Below are 21,834 nucleotides of genomic sequence, written 5' to 3'. Positions count from 1 at the left end.
AAAACACAACACAATGAATTAGTGAAACAATTGCTTTTGTTGTGATTCTAGAGATAGAAAGCACGAACGAAAAGCCAGTCGAAACATACCTAGGCCACAACTAGCAGCAGTAATCTTGGAGGAGTACAGTAATTCAAGTGTCCATAGTTCAAGCAATTTCAGAAATCATTCCAGCTTTTCTTTTTCCTCACTAATTTCCTCCATACTCAGTGCCAGCAGTCCTCGTTTTTATACCATCCCATACAGCAATTTTCATCAGCAAATCTCAAAACATATTATAGAAGTGCTCATTAGCATGAGAGTTCCTCTTTCAAAATCTACAAAGATCAATGAAAAGTACCCCTGCTGATGTCTCCCAGCTTGTTTCAGTTCGGCTAACTAGCAAGAGATCTACTCTATCTAACATCCAGAGGGTGTAAAATAGTCACTCCTTGCCCAAGCACTAGAAAATTTATAGTTTGCAATGTAATTTGACTGTTGATGGAGCAATATGGAACAGCTCAGTGAATGTCGAAATAAGGCTGAACGTTACTTTTCTGCTAAGACAGTCAGAGAGCCCTTACAAAGTCATCTGCCCATACTGACAGCAAAACAACTTTGAAATATCAAGGTCAAAAGATATCTCTATCTTTCACTGTTGTCATTCTAATAGGGTGCCAGTTAGTCCAGTATCTTCAAGATTGGCTCCGAAGGACAAGTCTGGGTCCTTTATTTAAGAAATCAGCCATCTTAACTGGACCAGACTTCCAAAGAATTCATTACCTTTAGATTCTGAGCATTTGCAGAACACCCCAGCTTTGGCCCAGGAAAAAATGTACAGCGTCACTGTATTTGATAGAAATGGTCAATAGTCCCTTTAACATAGAGGGTACATTCTCCATTATCAGAGGTGTCTAGTATCAGCTGGCATTTTGAATAATTACAGAGCTTGCCACCAGCCTCAGCTGTGCACAGCTCTGGACTTTTGCGCAACTTTTATCTTACAACCACTGTTCTCTGCTCTGCAGCACACTGTCTAGGCAGTAAGTGGCCAAGATTTCCATTACCTGGGAATTGGTTCAATATTTATAGATTTAGCTAGAAAAGCAGAAATACAGAGGGAAATTGCTGGGGAAAAAATAGACAAGCAAATCTTGATTAAACCAGTATTAACCAGCTCCCAGGCAGGGATCTAGCAGCAAAGATATTCTTAATCAACGGTCATCTCTTCCTAATCCTAGTTAAAAGTGTCTTCTCATGTTTACATACTGAGCAAAAAGCAAAAATTGCACAGATAATTTGGATAAACTGAAGTAGTGGATTTCTGTGTAACACTAACTGCTTTGGTCGATTCATACAAAAATTAGTTTGAGCTAATCAGTCTGCAGCAAGGGTTGCATGAAATTAAGCTGACAAGTTATTTTTTTTTTGTTTGTGGTGCTACCCCCCCATTTTTCCCCCTTCTAGACGAAAGGGGATCCCTAAGCATCCTGGGTATTGTCAGCCTTTTTAAACACTGTGCACAAATATGAAGTTTGGAAAGTAGGGAATTTCTAGAAGACAGACCTGCATGTATACACAAGACTATTATGTCCAAGAGCAACATGCCAACCAGCTGGTCTAAACAAAGATGGCTAAAAAGTATGTTTAAGGGGATTTTTTTTAATGGGAAACAAGACCAGGCGCTTCTTAAAACAAAAAGCTCTAGCAAATGAATCAGTTAGAAAATTAATCTAAAGTTGAAAGTATCTATTTACTATAACGTATAGAAACATGAAACAGTTCTGTTTTCCTGAGTTGCTTTTTTTTTTCATTCACAAAGTATTCCAAAGCTAAAGCAATACTTTTGTCCTTGTCCACTGTAAATCTCTGCATGTATCAAAGTAGTGGTTCACAATACAAATAGAGGGCTCAAAGCCGAAATGGTTCTTATGGGCTTAAATGGAGCTTACAGATAGCTCAGGCCTCTGTATGGAGCAATGGTAACAAAGCCAACGATGAGGAAAACAACACAGTGAAAACAGTGTTTTCCCAGCAGGCATCATTTCCCTGGATTTCTCTTTCACTTGCTGCACCAGGCCAGTACAAGAGGCTGTATTCATGCCATCAACCGGTAGCCAGTCCTCTGGAGAGTGCAGGGAAGAAAAACCAACCAACCAACAACATCTCTGGTTTCCTTCTACATTTTCCCAATCTACTTGAACATTAGCATAAACATCTCTTGATCATGTTTTAGCCCATAGCCAGACAGGCTGTTACTGCTCTTTGTGGATAGTTAGAAAGCATTCTCCCTACTTGTTTTTCATTTCTCAGTAATGCTGTGAAGATACAGTGAAAACCAGCGAAGATGCAGGGTGATCAGGCACTGGGACAGGCTCCCCAGGACAGTGGTCATAGCACTCAGCCTGATGGAGTTCAAAAAGCATTTGGACACTGCTCTCAGACATGTGGTCTCATTTTGGGGTGGTCCTGTGTGGAGCCAGGTGTTGGACTCGATTTTTGTACGTCCCTTCCAATTCAGGATATTCCGTGATTCTACCGTTCTATGAAAACCTTCCGTATCCGCTTCCTTGACTCTGTATATGAATTGTCTCTGGCCCTGTTTACTTTGTGATTGTGTTTACCTCCACACGTGTTACAGCCATTACATTTTGCAATATCATGAAAAGCAAACTGACTGCATGCCATCATTCATCAGTTCAGTATTGACTCTGAATAAAATACCACAACACGCAACGCTATTTGTAGAAACCTAACTTCAATTTGTGCACGCAAGTATCCACACTGGTTGTGACACTATCCAGTCAGACAAAGGAAACAACACCGTATGATCTATGTGGCAAATCACCACTAATGAAACAGAAGTGCCAAATCTGTCCTACCAACAAAACCATACCTCTTTGATGCACTTCCAAAATAACATGTTTATAATCATCTTCTGTCAAAAACCTAACTATGTTTAAATAACAAGCATTGTTCAAGTAAATTACCTTCTTCTTTTTGATATTGTTCCAGCAGAAAAGCAGGACTCAAATTATTTGAATGGATTATTCCTGGTGCATTATTTGTACTACCTAAGTGCTATCTGTTTGCAAATGAAATAGGTAAGATCTTAACATGATTGCAGTATTCTTGAGTCTAGCCAGTAATCATAGTTTGATTCCTTTGTAAATGTAATACTTTTTTTAACATTTATATTCTTTTCTTATGACACATTTTAAAAATATACCTGTTTTTATTTCTTCAGAGGTAGAGGAATAACTCATTTTCCTTCAGGCAGACCTCAGGAACCTCTTCTGCTGTTCCAAGCACCCACATTCATCAAAGAGCTTAAAGTCTCAATCAAGCAGACTCGAACAATACTCTGATCACTGAATGGAAACTGCCTTTTGTCTACTGCACTAATCAAGATACACCAGCCTGGAAGTCATTCCCATTGCAGACAGTTTGGAAGAGTTGCTCCTGATTTACACCTGTGTAAGTAAGATCAGAACCAGGCCTTTCCTTCTGAGCTATTTTCTTATGTACGTAAGGCTTGATTCGGGAATGAAATTAAAAATATATATAAGTATGCAGGAAGTGAAAGAAATCCCTAGACCCACTTCTGAAGAGCAATGCAGACTTCTTAAAGGGAAAGCTCTGTATGTATCTGTGCCATCGATGGCAGCACTGCATTTTGAATCAACTCCCATTTTCCCCTTAATTGTTCTGTCAACCTGTTTGGGATCTCATCTACCTTCCTCATTACGGCCTTCAGAGGGAGGGCTCCTACCACACTGAGAGTCAAGAGCAGATCATGTCCCTCATTTAGACCCAACACATCTTTCCACAGCCCACTAATTGCATGGCAGCTCAGGCTCATTTGTCTTCCTGGATCGTTAAAATTCATCACCATGCTCTGTGAGCTCTCACTCCTGCCCTTGGATGGGCAGCTGTAGATTATTTAGCCAGACCAATCCCTAATGTTTTTAACTAGGAACTGACCCCAGCACCTGAGCACCTGCTGGGCTCTTAGTCTCTGTCATGTTAAAAGAGTGCACAGAAGGACCCGAGCCATCAAAAGCATCCTGCTGCATTACATTAAATATTGATAAAAAATATGCAAATTGTTTATTGATCTTCTCCAGGAAGGGCTGAGATAATGAGAGAGGGACTGTTTGAGATGATGCTTGGGATTTTTAACTTTAAAAAAAAAAAAAAGACAGCGTTGTTGATAGCTGAAGTTAATGAGGTCTTTTGGTTCACTCGGTATTTCAGACCTTACCACTGGTTTGAAGATAAAAAAGATCAATGCACCTTTATTGTGCATCACTGCCAGCAAGCGCCCTGAAAAGGGCAGGAGTATTTGTACAGGTGCAGTGCCAGCACTGCTTACTAACTTTACCTGTACTGCCCTGGTTAATGTTAGACTACTCTAAATTGTCTTATCCTTCGTTGTATTTGTCTTCCAAGGCAGATATGCATCAAAAGTTGATGCTCATGCTGTCTCCAACTTATTAGCAGCTCAGTATATAATTAATACCCAGAGACTAGTTGTTTTGAATTTCCCCTTTGCTCAGAGCATTAACTGCGTTATGTATGCTTCCTACCCTTTGCATGATTGACGTGTGACAGGTTTTACTGTCTTTCTGGTTCCTTTATCCTCATGGTGGAAATTTCTTCACACTCAACATCCTTAGCCTTTTTGTTTCCTTTCTATCTCTTTCTCAAATTTTTGGGTGCTGTCTGATGCCTCTGGGCAGGAAGCAACAAGAAACCCAAAGCAGCTGGGCCAGAGCATGGTTGCCCCAATAGAGACCATCCATTTAAAACCATAAATCTGCAACGTGTTTTACCTGCAGGATGCTGCTTCTGTGCCTCCATCAAGCCTAATTCCAGATAGAAACACTGTGGATGTGGCTGCAAGCAGCCTCCCTCAGCCATTGGGCCCCCATTAAACAAATTCCTGGAGCATCTGCAGCTTGTCCAGGAAACAGCAAGAGGCAGGTCATGAGGGTTTGCCAACACACAGTCCAGGCTGCAATGACTGTCTGTCCAGACTGGCACTGATTTGAAAGAGAGCTTGCTTTACCAAAGCAGCCAAAGCTTCAAATTCTCACTGCAATTATTTAAACTTCATTAGGATTTGGATAACACTGTCTAGGCAGAGATTAGTACTGTGGTTGGAGCTGTACAAATTCATATTAAGTTGCAGTCTTTGCCCCAGAGAGCTTACTGTTCTTAGATGAACAGAGAGGATACAGATGTGATTTGAATATGAAAGAGTGTTTGGTAGGAGGGAAAAGGACTACACTTTGTCCTTCTTTTCTTTCCCCTTAATAACCTGTACCTTACAACACCAAAAGGATGAGAATGCAAGCAAAAGCATAGAGAAGTAGGGTGACTTGCTGTAAATCACAACTGATTAGTGGTAAGACTACAAGTGTAACCCAAATCTCATGGGTCGCTTTCTGCTGCAGTGGTCCCTGGGCCACCAGTGTCCCCTTGGGCAGTTATGTGGGCACCAACAACATGGGATGCCATCCTGACCTGTACTCCTAAAAGCAAGCCTATTTTGTTAATGCTACTAGTTGGTATTTCCACACACAAAAAAAAATAATAAAATAGAATGTATTTTCTGAGAAAGGTCCTTCCAACACAAAGAGAAAACAATAAATAGTGGTGGACAAACAATGTCAAGAAAAGGGACAACACCTGGAGACAATGCACCTAAATGGCATGTTCAGATAAAGTCTTGGATTTGTCATGCCCAAGTTCAGATCCCTCCTGTGTCAGATTCAGAGTAACCTGGAATTAAAACCTGGCTGTAGCTTGGTCCAGGGGCCTGATCCAGGACCTACAGTGTACTCAATACACCTGCTACATGTAAATGCAGCTCTACAAATACTACTAACTTACCTGACAATCAGCAATGTGAAAGCAAATACTTCTACACCATCATATTTTTGTTTAAAACTTCTAAAGATTTGAATATATGAAATCTTGACTATACAGTCTCAAGTATTTTCTCAAGTATATTCAAGTATATAATCGCATTCTATCCCTAGAAGCAGTTACGTCCCAGCACTATTAGGAAAAAAATTTAGGAGTAATTACTAAATATATCCTAATCCATACAGTGAATATATTCTGAGATTTTTTTTTACCATTCAACATCAATTAAGAATATAGGAGAAATGATTTTAATTGAGCTTTGCTTTCTCAAGGGAAAATACTCCACTGAGAGCTTGAAGAAGTTGATTTTCCAGGTCAAATCAGAAAAATAGAAATAAACAATTATTCAAAATTTGATGGAAGAACAAAGTGATTGATGGACTATACTTCCCTCTGTACAATTACTAGGCTGATGCCATACTATTGTGTATGTCAGGGTACAACAGACCTGAATTATTAATTGCTCAATGATTCCCATTCTGAATGATACACTCCCTCAGTGCTTCACTGAATGTATATTCTGTACATGTAAAACAAGAGCAAAGGCATTGCTGCATTCCCAGATAAACATAAGCATTGCTGGGTCTGACAGCATTTCGCTGCCCCCACCAACAGAAAGAGCCAACCAATTTAGAATTGCTAAGCAGCAGGGAAAACATTTTTTCCCCTTCTATTTCACACCAGAGTATTTAATTATGAATTTATGCAAACAAAAATTTCAGAGCTCTCACTGCTCCAACAGTCTCTTGCCTGAGGTGCTTTCAAGCCCACAACTGCAGAACAGAGGGGGCGGAGTAGAGCCCCAGCATTTCAGACAATCAGCTTTGAATGCATGTTACAGCCTGTTTAGTTGCAGGGCCCTATTCATTTTCTGTGTTTCAAACAAGAGTCATTTGCTTGAACGCTGCTTTCCTGAAAAAATAAAAATAAAAATAAATCCATTTATTCAAAGAAATGAAAACATATGAAAACAAGAACAAAAGCTAAATGCAAGTAGGAAACAACAGAAGGAAGCTGTTATATGTGACCAAGGAAATCATAATTTTTTCTCTACTGGCTGCATCAAAACTGAAAACACAGACAAAGAACCTCTTAGTTACACTTCTGTAGGCTGAGAATAAAACCAATAAAGTCGTGGTATCTTCTTCGGTAATAAACCCAGAATAGGCCCAAGATATCTTTGTGTTTCTTTACCATAGTAAATATATTTGCAGTTCAAACCCTGATTCCCATTTAAACAAAGGCCACTGTAAACATTTCAGGTGATGCAAACAGACCTCAAGGTAGGAACAAATCCTATTTACATCTTCTAAATAACCCCTTTGAACAGGTATAAAGTGGACTTCATGACGACAGAAATCAGACCTTAAGTTCTGAAAGCAGAAGGCAAAGTCCACACTAATACATAGCAATGACCAATATTTTAAAGAGATGCTTTTAAATTAAATCTTCCAGATACTCTTCCAGGTTACAGTTTATCTTCACAGGTGGTTTAGGTTTTTCAGGTGCTGGTCACACACCATGCAACAGGCTGTAGAGGAGCACACCAACTTCATCTGCACATCTGTTTGGGCAGAGGTGAGCCTATTTACGAGAGGATTTCATCCCTGTTTGGAACAAATCCTTCAAACCTTCTAGAAAACAGACAAGCTCCAAGTGTGTACACAAGCAGGACTGTCTCACTGGCTGCCCAGATACCACTGACGGGCAGCAGTGGGAGCGCTTTGCTGACAAGGCCGGAGCCACAGGCCCCAGTGGGCCACAGGCCATCTGTGGGGTTGGCGGTTGCCCTCTGGGAGCCCTGCCCCAGCACCAGAGGTCCTGCACTCACCAGGAGGCCCCTACTCTGAGATGGTCTCTCAGGAACGACAACTCAAAGCTATGAGCCACGTGAATCCCAGGAAACAAAAGTCATAGGAGTCCCCCTAAAGAGCTGCTAATATCTATGAACTTAGGAAACTCCCAGAGCTTGGATGATTTCTTAACTCGAAACAAGACAGTCTGAAAGGAGGTTGGAAGCCCAGCTGCAGCACAGCTCCAGGATTGGCAGCTAGCAGTCTGGGCTTTCAGGCCCGCAAACCTTTTAGGTCTCTCTGAGACAGACCTGAGCTGCTACCAGTTGTGTATGGGAGCTAAGGAACTGGCTCCCAGCCTCCTCAGCTCTCAGCTGGGTGGTCAAGCTAGCAGGAAAACAAATGTTATCAAAACTCTTCCTGTGCTCCTCCATCTCTATAGATTACTTCAAATTTGACCAACAGGAATTTTCAGGCAGAAAGGATTCTCTTGGAAAACATCCAGTCGAGCCCAATTTCCAGTTCCCTCAAGAAACATCTATCTCCAGCAAACACAGCCTCAGACACACCTGAAAGCAGAAAGTGAATGCTACTGAAAAGGCATTCCTTTCTCAGGATTCCCACACTGCTAGAGAATTAGTGAGAAAACAAACCATATCTGACAGATATTAATCACATCATTTAATACACACACACCAGGTGTACTGGAGATGAAATGGCAGAAGAAATGATACAGAATAAATTGTTTTCAAGTGTGCTTTTCACACTAGAAAATCCTGTAGCATATGTGTTGTTGTTGTTGTTCTTTTAATAATAGTTAGTCATTCTTTCATCAATGAATTTTAAGTTAATATTCTGACGTCAGTTCTTTGGAAAGAAGAAAAAAGGTTTGTTCGGGAATGACAAAATACGGCTCAGAGAAGAGCAGTGATAACACACCTGCAATCTGCTTTGAAAAATCACCTACAGCCCACAAATAAAGCTCTTGAGAACAGAGCAAAATATAGCCAGCATCACCTTTAATAGCAGGCAGCATTCCCATATCAAACACTTTCTCATCACCCCAGCAGTCCACAAGGAGCATTGCTTATCAGGGTCAACCCAGAACTGCAGGCCAACTTTGGGTTACCAGCAAGGATGTCAGAAGCCACAGCACAGGATCTGAGGCACTGTGCATTAGCTCCCCAACAGCAGGTGGTTTTGCAGCACTCCAGTCTAGGCAACTTAGCAGGGAAAAAGAAAAGGAACAAAAAAAAGTTACGGTGTGAATATTCCTCCCCCCGAGGAGACCTTTCTTGACTCCCTGGCTGAGCACCAGCCCATCTGTTTGTTTTTGTATTTGCAGGTAAGCATGGCAACAGCTGGAGTGAGGTCACTGAAGAAACGTTTAGGTTAATGTAATCATTTCATCCCTTTGAAACACAGCATGTCTTGCCAGCAAGGCCACACACTGGAGAGACAAGATATTTGTTTAAGAGCGAGGGACCTTGCTCTTCTCTTCACTTCTGCTTGTTTTGTATTAATGCATCTCGGTACATTTCTGTGTTTGAAGGAAATTTCTAGAGACAGGCAGAGGCCCAGTGATGCCAAGACCCAATAAAATCTATACCAGCAATACAGGTGATTGAAGAAGTGTGCATGCAGGAGAAAGAGAGCTCTGCCACCTTCCCCAGCTGCAGTTACCAAGAGGAGAAAGCGATCTGGCTGATCCTATCCTTGACCTCCAATAGCTCCAGATCAGCATCAGTTCCCACCTAAGTCCCTGACTACACCATCCACGGTCACAAAGACAGGGTTGGCCCTGTCCAGCCTCAGTCTCCAGCACCTGTACCACACTGCACCTGCACCATACCTGCTCACAGGCATTCTGCCGCCCCATAGCCAGCAGAGCACAGAGGAACTCACTCAGGTGTGACCTAGAAGCAGCAACATCCCCGAGCTCTCAGAGCTGGACTTTATCTATTTATAGGCAGATGCAACCTGCATCAAAACCAAAGGGAGAAGGCCTTAGGAACTATGCAGGAGAATGATGGATCCTACTTTTGTTACTTGGATTTCCACTGTAATCTAGCAGGCAGCTTCAACACTCAGAACAGTGGAAGTAATGTACACAGTCTTCATTGCACTGTCCAGAAGAAACATATGTTATTTATTGACTGGGAAATAGAAAATTGAAGCATACCAACTCTCTTAATACTGCAAGGACATGATTTGATAACCAATGAAGTTTTTTTTTTCATTATCTTTAATAAGTTTTAACAATCCAGATCCATAGAATTACTTCTTTATTAAATCTATGACAGAGCTATAAGCTATTTAGCAATAGTACTGGTAGTGCTGTTTATTCAGGATACATATCAACTGCTAAACACTTTTTTCTTTTCTCTCGCCTTCCTCTTCCGTTACTTTCATATTTGTTGTCAACAGATCTTTTTTGTATCTATAACCCTGGAATTCAACAAGTCAAAACACTGATTAGAATCAGAAACTAAGATTTTAATGATAAGCATATTTCCTGTTTAATAAAAAGCAATTGAGCCTTTATTTGAAATATATATATATATATATATAAATCACATTAAAGTTCAAAACAAACATTGCCTTCATTATAGACACTGATAAAACCACCCGTGATTTTCAGTGGCACCCAGATTCAGATTTAATGATCAAGCTGATAACCATGCAAGAAAAGAGTATCAGGATTTGTACTGGAAATTCAAGCTGACGCTCTGGCATTAACTCATGCTGTGGTGCTTTTTGAAAGGGAGGGGAAGGAGCAGCTCTTCTCAAAAAGATGAGTTCATACTGAAGTGTCAACCCGTATTTTCCTGTCCTTCCTTTACGTGGTTTTATTAAACATTGCTTGAATATGTTCCAAGGTGCTTAAATATTTAAAAAGGGGCAATTCCTTGCATTAGGCAGAGTTTAATCAAAATTATTCCATTTCAGAGGGACAATGCCTTTACTCATGCAAAGTCTGCAAGACTTGTTTTAGTGAGAACTCATTGCTTTTCAAGGGAAAAAAAAAAAAAAAAAGGCCAGCTTGTATTGCCTGTTGGTTTATATCCAGTGATCCTTAAAATAACAGAAAATGTATTTTTCAAATGCTCAATTTCCACCAGAAACTAGGCTTGCCAATACGGAAAACAAAACGTGAGCTCTTGATCTTGCAAGATCTAGAGACCTTGAATATATGTTTTATTTTGATATTGCCATGAGTTGCTTAAATGCATAATGCTGATGAGATTGTTTGTCTGATTTTAATGCAGGTAATGTACTCGGAGCTCAGTGATCCAAGAGAAAATTTCCCAGCAGGCCACACTTGACAAGCAGGTGTCACTCAATCATGCACGTTTTCACCTCCCTGAGAGGACAGATGGTCCCAGCCTACTTAGCAATTCCATCCTCTGTTGGCAGCCCCCTCTCCAATGCAGTGCCGTAATAAAGATGCTCTGAGATTTGTGCTAATCTGTGGTCTTTGGGGTAAACTGTAAACAAAGTGTGTAGAGTTATCGTTTCTCATTATGAGCTGGACCTCTTATCTTCTTCTCTGCCTATAGCATATAGATATCTTTAATAGCCTATACCCCTGGACTCAGCTTTCATGGAGATTAGTTTCTATCATTTTAAGCACCACAGAATTACTTTGTCTGCAGAGACTTGACCTAATCTGTTTGAGGCTTTTACTATAAAGACAGTAAGACTGCCTTTTTTCTCCAAATTAGGAGAACAATGACTTAAATTGGCAATAGCTCCTGTTGCTGAATTTTATGCATATGCATGCATTATACTTGCTGATTTCCTGCTCTAAGATAGAAGAGGTAGCGTTATTTCTCTCATCATCATTTGGCAACAAGAACAGCAAGGACTGGGAGGGGAGGAAATAAAAAATCCTTACAGCTGAACACAATGTTGAGGGGGGTTATTTGTCGATTCTGTTTTTCACTGCTGTGATACATTTCCACTGCATCCAATTCCCCCTGTGTAGAACGAAGATTATCTTCTCCTCACAATCTGACAAGTGCAGAAGGGGAAAAAACAGACAGAAAGAAGGGAGCGTGTGCAAGAGTTCCCAGAGTCAAGTCTGTGCCTCCTATAATTTGTGCCATTAGGGAATTTTCCAGGACTTTCTACATGCAGAAAGGAAAAAAGAGGTCAAAGGTTCAGAGTCCTCATAACACTATTCAAAGCAAAGCCAGAGCTGCTTCCAGCACCACCATGTGCCACAGAATGAGGTTGGGAGGATATTACATCATTAAAATGAATTATCCAAACGCATGCCTCTATCACAATTTTAAGTCCCTTAATCTCACCCTTCACTTGTAACAGAGATTACATGAAAAATGATGAGCATCGTACTTCAGCTTTGGCCTGTGCCAGACACCTGAAGGGAGGGGTCTAAGAAAGATTTACAGTAATTTTAATGTGTTTTGGATCCAGTGAGAGCGCTTGGATGGACAGAACTCGATGTAAAAGGGATTTTGTCCACAGCTTAACTCTGAGAAGGAAAAGGAGGATTTTAACCTGTTGAAGCCAGACGAAAGAACTAAACAAGATTTAAATTGTGTCATTTCAGAATTTCTTGGGTTTGTCGTTCTTAGTCACCAATCTTGAAACTCATACACATTCCTGGAAAAGAAGAATACTTTTACGTATGATTTTGCCAAAGGTAACAATAAATACCAAATACGAGTTGAGAAGAATCAGCTGACACACAGTGGAGTTGATTAGAGGACGGGAGACGTCACCACACAACTATAGGAAGCGTTTTCTTGCTTTCTTAGCACCTACATAAGCACTACATTATTCCTCTTGGGGTAATGGAGGCTTGCAGACCTCACGCAAGCTAGTTCTTACCAACCAGCAGGACTAGAGTGCTAGAAACAGCCAAGAGGGCACCACTTAACTGACTTCATCCTCATCGCCGACCCCAAGCCATTAAAAGACTATCAAGCAAGATAGAGATGGAAATGGAAGATTTAAAATAAAAATAAAAATCTGATTAAACATCCTGTATTAATGTCTGACACAGCCCAGTGATCAGTAGGACATCGTACACCCCAGTGCATATCTTCAGAGTTGAAAATCAGTGAAAGGCCTCTCTAGGATAGCATAATATTTTATTAGTACAGTGACTGAGCCACTGTATCCCTCTCCATGTGAACAAATTGCCTGGCTGTTATCTGTATTACAGTGGTGCCTAGAGGCTTTAGTAGAGGTTGGAGATTCAAGAGGCTCAGTGACATCTGGAGCCAGCACATGGGGCTGAGGGCACATAGACACGAGCACATCTAGCAGTCGCAGCCCAGCTCTGCCTGATCGGTAGGGCATAACCCTGATCAGGTCCTGGAGCTATGCAGACACTTTAATTCCCATGTTGAAATATCCTGCCCTCTATGACTTGCTTATTAGTCTGAGCTCACCAATAGCTGCAGGACTGTGCAATCAGAACTGGCTCAACCTCAGATAGTGAGAAGAGGAGGAGAAAGGGCACCAGACTTTCCTTTCCACAGCTGACTGTGGAGATATGCCCTGAGACTGAAGACACTGAGGTTTCTTTTCCAATTTTGCTACCCATCTCCTGGGTCATGGAGCAGACTATTAGCAAGTCATTTCACTTCCTCCCCCATAACTGGGAATGACAGAGAACTTCCTGTGGACAAAAGACACTGCCTCCCTGGGATGCTCACTGGAAGTAAAGGAAAATAAAAAATAACAGCACAGAGTAGTGAGATACCCCACGTGCTAGAATATCAAGATTCTTCCCTCTCAGCTCAGTGCGCTGCAGTCATAAAACTGCACACCACAGCCTGGTCCCTCCAGCACCCACCCACTTTGCCCACACAGCTCAGCAGTCTCCAGTTCTCAGGAGCCACAGCACTGTTTTCACAGACAGCTTGGGCATATGTTCCTTTCTTATTTTTCCTTCCTAGAAATAGAGCCTTGCTCACTTACTGCCTTAAACATCCAAGTCCACAAAGCATCCCTGTACTTTGCAAACTCAAACCATGTGACCAGCCTGTGAGTATATTCTGGATAAACCACTTGAAGTTTCTCCTTCCCATCATTAGGAGAGCTCACAGGAAATTAGAAGCAAAGGACTCACAAGTTTATACCACTTCAAGTTGTTGCCAAATATTCCTTTCATCAAAAAGAGGAAATTATTATAGGATTATTTCCTGTAAATTCAAACCATTGTGAAGTGAAATATGAACAAAAGATCAGCTACACTGGGCCACACAAAATATTTGCCTAGACATACCCTGTCTCCAGCAGATGCCCAGGGAAGAATGAGTAAGAAAAAGGCAAGTAAATGGGACACTTCTTCCTGAGAGGCTCCTACCTTACATTATTTCAATTTAGGGACTTCTACAACTGGGAGAACAGGATAGAGAATGAACATAGAAGCAAAACCAGCAGATTCACCCTAATAGGATGAGGTAGTAAAATTACTTTCAGACCTATTTGAAAGGATATTCAGAGTTTAAATTAGCAAATGAGCTAGCATCAGCTCACAGTTTCTCCTAGGAATTATTTTGTCTTTTTTTTTTTTAATTATTCAGTACTATCAACAAAATCTGGTGTTTGTTTTTTTGTTTTGTTTTGTTTTTTAAATATTATAAGCTATATTTCAGAGGAAGGGACTATATCTTTTTTCCATGTCTAGCAGTGTTCACAAATATAGAACACACCTAGTGAGAAACAATAATGCAATTTCAGAAGAAACATGAATGAAGCACGTCAGCAATAATGTACAGGCAGCAATATACCTTCAGTAATAGGCATGCACCCTCTGGCTCTGAATTAGAAGCTGTATGTGTATGCCTGTGTGCTAACATGCTCACACAAGTACATTTTACATGTGCAAAACCCCTTTCCATCGTTGAAAGAGGCAGGGCAAATATATTCCTGATCCGTTGTGCAGAACAGCATTTTCTTTTTATCCATACACCTGAGGAATGGGGTACATAGCAGGGCAATTGTTTCTTTTCCAAGCTGTTATTCTTTTTTCCATTCTGACCAGTGCCCAATTCACTGAAGCATCAACTGACAGTAAAAACCAACTGTCTGTGATTTTATTCTGGCACAAGCAGAAGGAAGGAAGCAGTGCATGCCGTAATACATTACTTAGTTGCATATGCTCTCTCTAGCTCACACACAACCCTCTTCCCCTCCCCAAACCTCACTTCAAATCGTATCAAGGCATGGAAGCAGACTGCCTTTTAACACAGCTGGATTCAGTGACAGCCACGGAAGTGAAACATAACTTTCTTCTCAAACTTATGACGTCTGCCCACTTACATGGAAAGAAACAGATAAATTCCTCAATATGTTGGTATTTAAATACCCCCTTATGCCTCTGGAAGGAGTCATCTGAGGACCATAATCTGGCCTATGAAACGAGGCACAATGAAACCGATGAATTTAAGAGAGAGAAGAATCCTGCAAGACATTGTTATATTTAGGACTGGACCAGGAGAACACAAACGGGAAAGAGGAAAATGTTTCCTGCTGCTTAAGGACTGCAAGGGAAGAGAGAACCTAGATTAGAAAAGTGTTAGACAGGCAGAACTGCTTCTTCACTGCTAAAGCTCCCAGGGAAAGGTGGCCAGTTACTGCTAGTAGAAAGGATCAAGGTGAATAAGGGAAGCTTTACGACACAAACTGAATAGCTGATACAGAAATCTGCTAGACCAGAGGGAAATAAGAGACTTGGCTGTTGAATTCATTTGTGAAAAGTCATGGGATCTAAGATGATGTATCCAAGAAAGCACAAGGGAATGCACTGTGTATTAAATGGGGAGTCTAAATGGAGAGTCTGGCAAGGACCAGCTCTGGCTGTTACAAATATTGGTGGGCTCTCCAACTCCTCAACAGTTTTGGAGGGGTGAATCAGTAACCAGAGATACCAAAACGGCCCCAAATCCAAGTTCTGTCCCTTGTGAAATAATGAAGCAATTCTCGGACAACTCTTACTAGAATGAATACAATACTACGTATTACAGACCTAGTTTCTGTTGACTTCAGAGTGTTGTCAAAGAAGCAGTAAAAATGCAGTACTGCTGGTTAGTGAAGAAAACATATAATCCCCTTGTTTGTTGATCTCTTTTTAAGACAAACATTACAATACTTGTGGATACAAGGAATGTAATAGCTACAACGGATTTGGATGTAGTAAAGGACTGTTTTTCAATAGCTCACTTTCCTGAAACATCAAACTACTTAAGGAGCTGGGTGGCTGGCTCCCAGATTTCCCCCTTGCTCCCCTGGTGCCCATCACACGGTCCCTCAGCTGGAGAGCTGCCAACTGCGTTGCAGATCTGCAGGCTGGAGCAGAGCGTGGATCCAAAAGACAGGCTAGCTAGGTGGCTGCAGAGAGGTGGTTTGGGAAAGAACAGGACCAGGGCAGCAGCCTCAGCAAGAAGCAATTGGTAAGGCACCACAACCAGCAGGAACTGGGGGAGCTCATAGCGCTGAGAGTTGCTGGGCCTCAGCACGGCTCTGCTCTTTGTCAGGTGGCAGATAGGTGAGCTTCTGAAGCAGCCCTGTAGTTCTCAGAGCGGTGGGCTTCCTTCCCTCTGCACTACCCAGATCTTCTTGCTCGAAGACCACTAATTGCTCTCCCTCAGCCTGAGGGAGTCCTGAAATAGACAAAGTATTTACTGAATCTGAGATAATCTTTGTACCATCCTTCAAAGATTTAAAACTGAAAGAGCACTGAAAATTCACCCAGAAGGCAAAAACCATATCTGAAGCTGCAAGCTACCACGTATTAGCTGCTCTCCAACATCTGCCCTTGGGCTGGAACTTTTTCCACTGACAGATCCTCCTGCCTGTGAAGCCTGTGGAAAGGGCAGGATCCTTCACACAAGTGATTCCAGTGGCAGCTTCTTCCTCAGAGACCTCAGTCATCCTCACCGCCTTGACCAGAGATATCACAGTGCCCGCAGCTGGTGCTGAGCTTACTGGCTGAGCTCCTTGTACTCCTGTGAACAAGCGCTGTGTGTAACAGAACAGGCTGATGTTTTCCTTTTCTTTGTTGTTTTAATGCAAACTGACTTCTCACCCGCCAGGGTTTTGTTTTAGTCGGAAGGTATGTTATTTGTGTAATTCCTTCTTGCAATTTTTTTTTTCCCCAAAAATATCTCATTTAGCTTTTGCTAAGGGAAATTGCGTTATCATTCTCTTTTTATATTTTTTTCCTATGCTTGTTCTTCCCTCAATACAGAAGGTTTTCTATGTGGGAATATTATTAAAAAATACTAACAATAAGAAAAATAAGGTTTTCTTTTTTCCAAACTACAATGGAATATAACTATTAAAAGGAGAAAAAGCATTGAAACTATTGATAAAACTAATTTAAAACATTTTCCTTCAGCTAGCCCTGAGAACTTATGAAGTTGTTTCAGATTTCAGATCATTTGGGATTCAGTTAAATACAGTAATTGGTTGTAAGTCCAGCCCATCTATGCTAAAAGCATTGCTGGAAACTCCTCATGTATTTGAAAGGAAGAAGTGAAAGAGAAAGAATAAATTAGTATATAGCTCAGAGGTATCATTAGTAGCGACAGCGTGATGTTAAGAACAGGGAAATTTAGGTTAAACAGCAGGAGAGGAGGCTGAGAGCAGTCACGGGTGTGATGAGGGGTGAGAGCCAACCTGTCATCACACAACCCCTGGCATGTCACTGCCAGGGGGCTCTCCCCTTGCTCAGCTCTTCACCTCCTTTTTTTCCCCTACGGATAACTCCCTGCCAGTGCTAAATTGCGGGACAGCCCACAACATTTCTAAAAACAGATTGCTCAGAAATGGGAAGTTGTCCTGCTACACTGAAAATCCACACACTTGATAAGAGACTCCGAGGCAATTTTCCTCTTGCTGCTGCCCCTCCACCATGATCACTGCTCCATGTTGACAGGTCTTTAAGTATATCACAGATGTCCCTACCTCTAACGAAAGGAACTGGGTGGGGGGGTTGGGTTTCAAGCTCACCTGCCCATGCTTCTCCTCCCAGTGCAGAGCAGGAGATTTTGAACCTTTCTAACTCTACTAGCTTCATGTATTTTAAGACTTAATCACTTTAACACCAGATGTTGGGGGGAAAAAAAAAAAAGGCAGAATTATCTTTCCTCCTTTAATTTTTTTTTTGTTTGTTTTTACTTTTTAACAGGCAAAATAGCATTTCCCTGTTGGGTCTTCTTCAGAAAAAAATAAAATAATTTAAGCACATCAACCTGACATCCACAAAACCTGCTACAAGCAGGGAAGGATTTAAGCACTGCATAATCTTTCCCAGAGACTTTTTCAAACAAAGATGCTGTGGTTTTATTTGGTTTCTATTTAACTCTCCTGAGAGGGCTCTCTTTAAATCCAGGCATGAAAAATATATTCTCAGTCCAGACACAGAGATTTTAGAAAAGAGAAATGCAATGAGACAGCATTTCATTTGCAAGTCTTTTACATTTTAACAGTGTCTATTGCTTTCCACTCAGCAAACAGTACTGCAACCACTGCTCCCTACAAAAAAAAAATCTTTTAAATTGAAATTTTTTAAATAGTGTGTATATATAGTATATATGCAATATAAACTGCCTTAGCACATTTGCAAATGTGAGCACATAGGATGCATGTATTTGTCTATGCATGATGTATATGCACAGACACAAACTATTCAGCAACATATACTCTATATTAATGTGTGTGTCACTGATTCTAAAGATAACATACATAATTTCAGAAATAATGTTGAGAAAATGAACAGCTGAATACAACCAGCAAACACTTATGAATAGATACTTGGGAACATTAGAAGGGAAAAAAAAACTTAGAGATGAGTTGTGATACATGAGGAACAGAAAGATTTTAGTCATAAAAAGAATTCAAGTTTTTCTAGTATTTAGTCACGTTACTCAGATTCTAAGAAAAGACAGAAAATTGAATAGAAATGACTGGAGTTTGTCTGCATGTTTTGGTGAGCTTTTCTGTAATAATAAATGTAGCTCAGACCCTTTTAAGCCAAGTAATTGTGTCTGGGAGTTCTGTTTTAAATATGCTCTGGGGCATCTCATTGTTCCCACTGAGTGTAAAGTAGATTGTTTCTATGCTTAAGGAACTACAGTGTGTGGGATTAAATAATACACTTAATGAAGAAGCTAAAATGACTGCATTCTTGCTATTTCAAAGGGATTCCGGGAAAGAAAACCACCCAGGATCAGTGAAAACAGACTTTTACCACCTCATGTTTTATTAATACACGTTCTGTAGTGCACCCTACTTAAAACTGCACTTAAAGAGTATCTAGCTATGAGATTACACACCACTGATTTCCTCAGTATAAATCTGAACATCTCATCTTTCAACTTACATCTCCTTCCAACAAACCCGGTCCTGGCCAGATGAGCACTTGAGGTATGAAAAGAGTGAGTCACATGCTAGTGACCTGCGAAAAAGAAGAAAATTGAACCCCTGTCTCTAAATCCTAGACTATTAACCTAATCATTCAATTATGGCTACAAAAATGACGGGCTCCTGTCTCAAACTTGGTCGTGGCTTTTGTCATGGCAAACAAAACTGAAACCTTTCCAGAATCCCATACATGTGATGCCTTCCACAGCCCCATGGATGAGCACGTTACCTTCCATAGCTGTAACGGGGGTGCCGTGCCCAGTCTTCTGCATTTTTTGGATAGGTTGCATTGCCACCAATAACCCTTGCCCAACTTGGGCATATGGGAGAGCCCCCAGGTCTGAAGGTGGGAGGCAGCCTGGCAGATGCACCAAAGCCACTGCTTCCCCCCAAGCACAAGGGAACCACAAGAACTTTTGCCCAGCACTGCACTATCATGAAATGCCACAAACATACTGTTTTGTGGGGGTATTACATAGTTAATTCCTGCAAGCCATTTAGGAGACCCAATTAAACTGCACTACTAGATAAACAAATGCATCAGTGGAGTGATGGCCAAGTTTGGTCTATAAAACCCTAAATGACCTGGCTTCTGACAACCCCAACTCATTGTCCCATCTGAACTTTGCTGCCCCTTTGCATTTGATAAATCACATCAAAGGGGCATTAGCTGCCGTCACGTCTATTTCAACCACATTTCCACTTTGTCCTACCATCGGCTTCCAATGTTCATTCAACATACTTTCTTATCTTCCTGCACAGTGTTAGTTTAGGAGATCTTAAACTTTCTTCATATATGGTAAAGTAACAACTATTTCAAAACAAAGGAATCTGAGTTCCTTCCCCACCATGCTTGACTCCAGGTGGAGAACGGAAGGACCTGGATTAGCAGCTGTAACACCACAGGGTAGGGGAAAGGAGGTTTTTTGCCCCACGTCAGGTTTATGTTTCTTGATGGTGTTTACTTTTGGAAAAGCTGAGGATAAGGCCAGCTCTTGAATATCCTCTTGTCACTTCATGGCATGTAGCACCATTTGCTCAAGCTTTTTATGACTGGGCATGTGCCGCATGCTTTGCATACCCCTTGTGCATGCCCCCACTGGCATTTGCCATGTTTCACAGATTGGCAGTGGTAAACATACAGATGTGCCTGTGCTTAATTCTGTCTTTACTACCAAGCTAGCCAGAAGCAGACAAACCCTTAATTTTTTAGAAGGGGAAGGGGTGGCTATGAGAAAGGAGGAGCTGCCAAATAACTCTACCACTGGCACTGAAACTTCTGTTCCTTGCTGAAGTGCATGGAGGGCGCAAGCCAAAGACATTTAGGCTTTTTGCCTGTCTCTGACTTTTACCCTCTGTTGGGTCATATAGACAGTGTTTAAAGAACAGCTCTAACGATCTCAATTCTAAAGCTTAATTCCTTTCAGAATTAAACCCAAACTGTAGACATCTGATCTTTTTCTTTCTCAGTATGTATACAGAAGTAAAAATTTTATTTATGAAACTCCACTCTTAATGCATTTATGTGTGAAAAATATTCAAGCTGTCTGTCCAGCATGTGCAGATAGTCTCAGTAATTTGTCTCTGATGGCTCAAACTATTGCAATTAGCAAAATCAGACAGTAGGATGGAGCCAACAAAAAAGAAACATTACCCTCTGCTGCCAATGCTTGCATCATCCTGCTGAGCTCATCTTATAAAATACCTAAAAGGTGAGCCAGTTGCTTGGGGTCATAAATTGTGCACTTTCTTTCCATATCAGCTACCAAAGTTCACTGTGGATGTTGTCCCGTCTCTGTTACTCTAGCTCTTTTTTTCTTTCTTTTTTTTTTTTTTTTCCTGTTTTCCCAAGGGGACAGCTTTGGAATTCTTGTATAGCTCTTGCTGCAATACATTCCCTGTTCTGTGTGTGGTCACTGACCAATAATCTCTGGCAATGGAAGAAAGGGCAGTTGAAAAGTCTTCTGCTACAATCCACACGTCAGCGTGCTGCAAGGACTGCTCAGTCCAGGAAGAAAAAGGGAAAGTGAGTGTGAAGGAAAGGTTCATACCTTCCTGCCCCTGTGCTTACATCTGAGCCTGATCCTTGAGAATTCTGCATGAAACTTCAGGTCACAGGGAAGCTCTAACTTCATGCAAGTCTACCTAGACTTAAATAGACAAATAAATACAACACTACCTGAAACTCAGCAGACTGGTGAGTACATGATGCTATGTATCTATTGCTTTCTTGCTTCAACATCTTCCTTCCCAAAGAGCCTACGCCAACATGTGACAGCTGGCACAAGAGCTGGCTCAAATGGCTCCATACCAACTGAAAGCCCCCTAATCTAGAGGAATTCACTGACAGTTCCTTACACCCAGGTTCCAGACTCCTTGAGCTTCCTAAGCCAAACGCTGAAATAAAATCACATACACTCACACAAAGCTACTGAGAGGGTCACCTCTGTAACTAGGAGTAGCACTGTTTTTGTTTAAGTTAACATATCAGAAGTCAGGGCAGTAGAATATGATTCAGTAACCTCCATTATAAACAACTATATTTATCCTCTAAAGGTTGTATGGATCCTGACAGCTTTAGCCATGGACTTCACATACCACTCTAACATTAAACTGAGGCATTCAGGGAAAGAAAACACCAGTCTTAACAGTTTCAGAATGCATCTGTAGCTGCAACACACTATCACATTGACTAAACCTTGTCTGCTCTGACCACCATACT

General features: G+C 41.2%; 1 protein-coding gene across 11 annotated transcripts in view; it reads right to left on the bottom strand.

Moving 5' to 3' along the window:
- LOC308195424 (uncharacterized protein) overlaps positions 1-21,834 on the bottom strand; it is a 222,351-nt gene that overhangs the window by 69,027 nt on the left and 131,490 nt on the right. The window contains exon 4 of one of the 11 annotated variants that reach the window (XM_080592804.1): positions 16,304-16,348. The exons of the other annotated variants lie outside the window; for them this stretch is intronic. Coding sequence (XP_080448930.1) covers positions 16,319-16,348 — 30 coding nt within the window. The 3' untranslated portion in view covers positions 16,304-16,318. Of the gene's footprint in view, positions 1-16,303; positions 16,349-21,834 lie in introns of those variants that run through there. 11 annotated transcript variants of the gene reach the window in all.

Source organism: Anser brachyrhynchus (genome assembly GCF_964034855.1).
Source record: "Anser brachyrhynchus genome assembly, chromosome: 5".
Classification (NCBI taxonomy): Eukaryota; Metazoa; Chordata; class Aves; order Anseriformes; family Anatidae; genus Anser; species Anser brachyrhynchus.
This window is presented reverse-complemented; position numbering and strand designations above follow the sequence as displayed.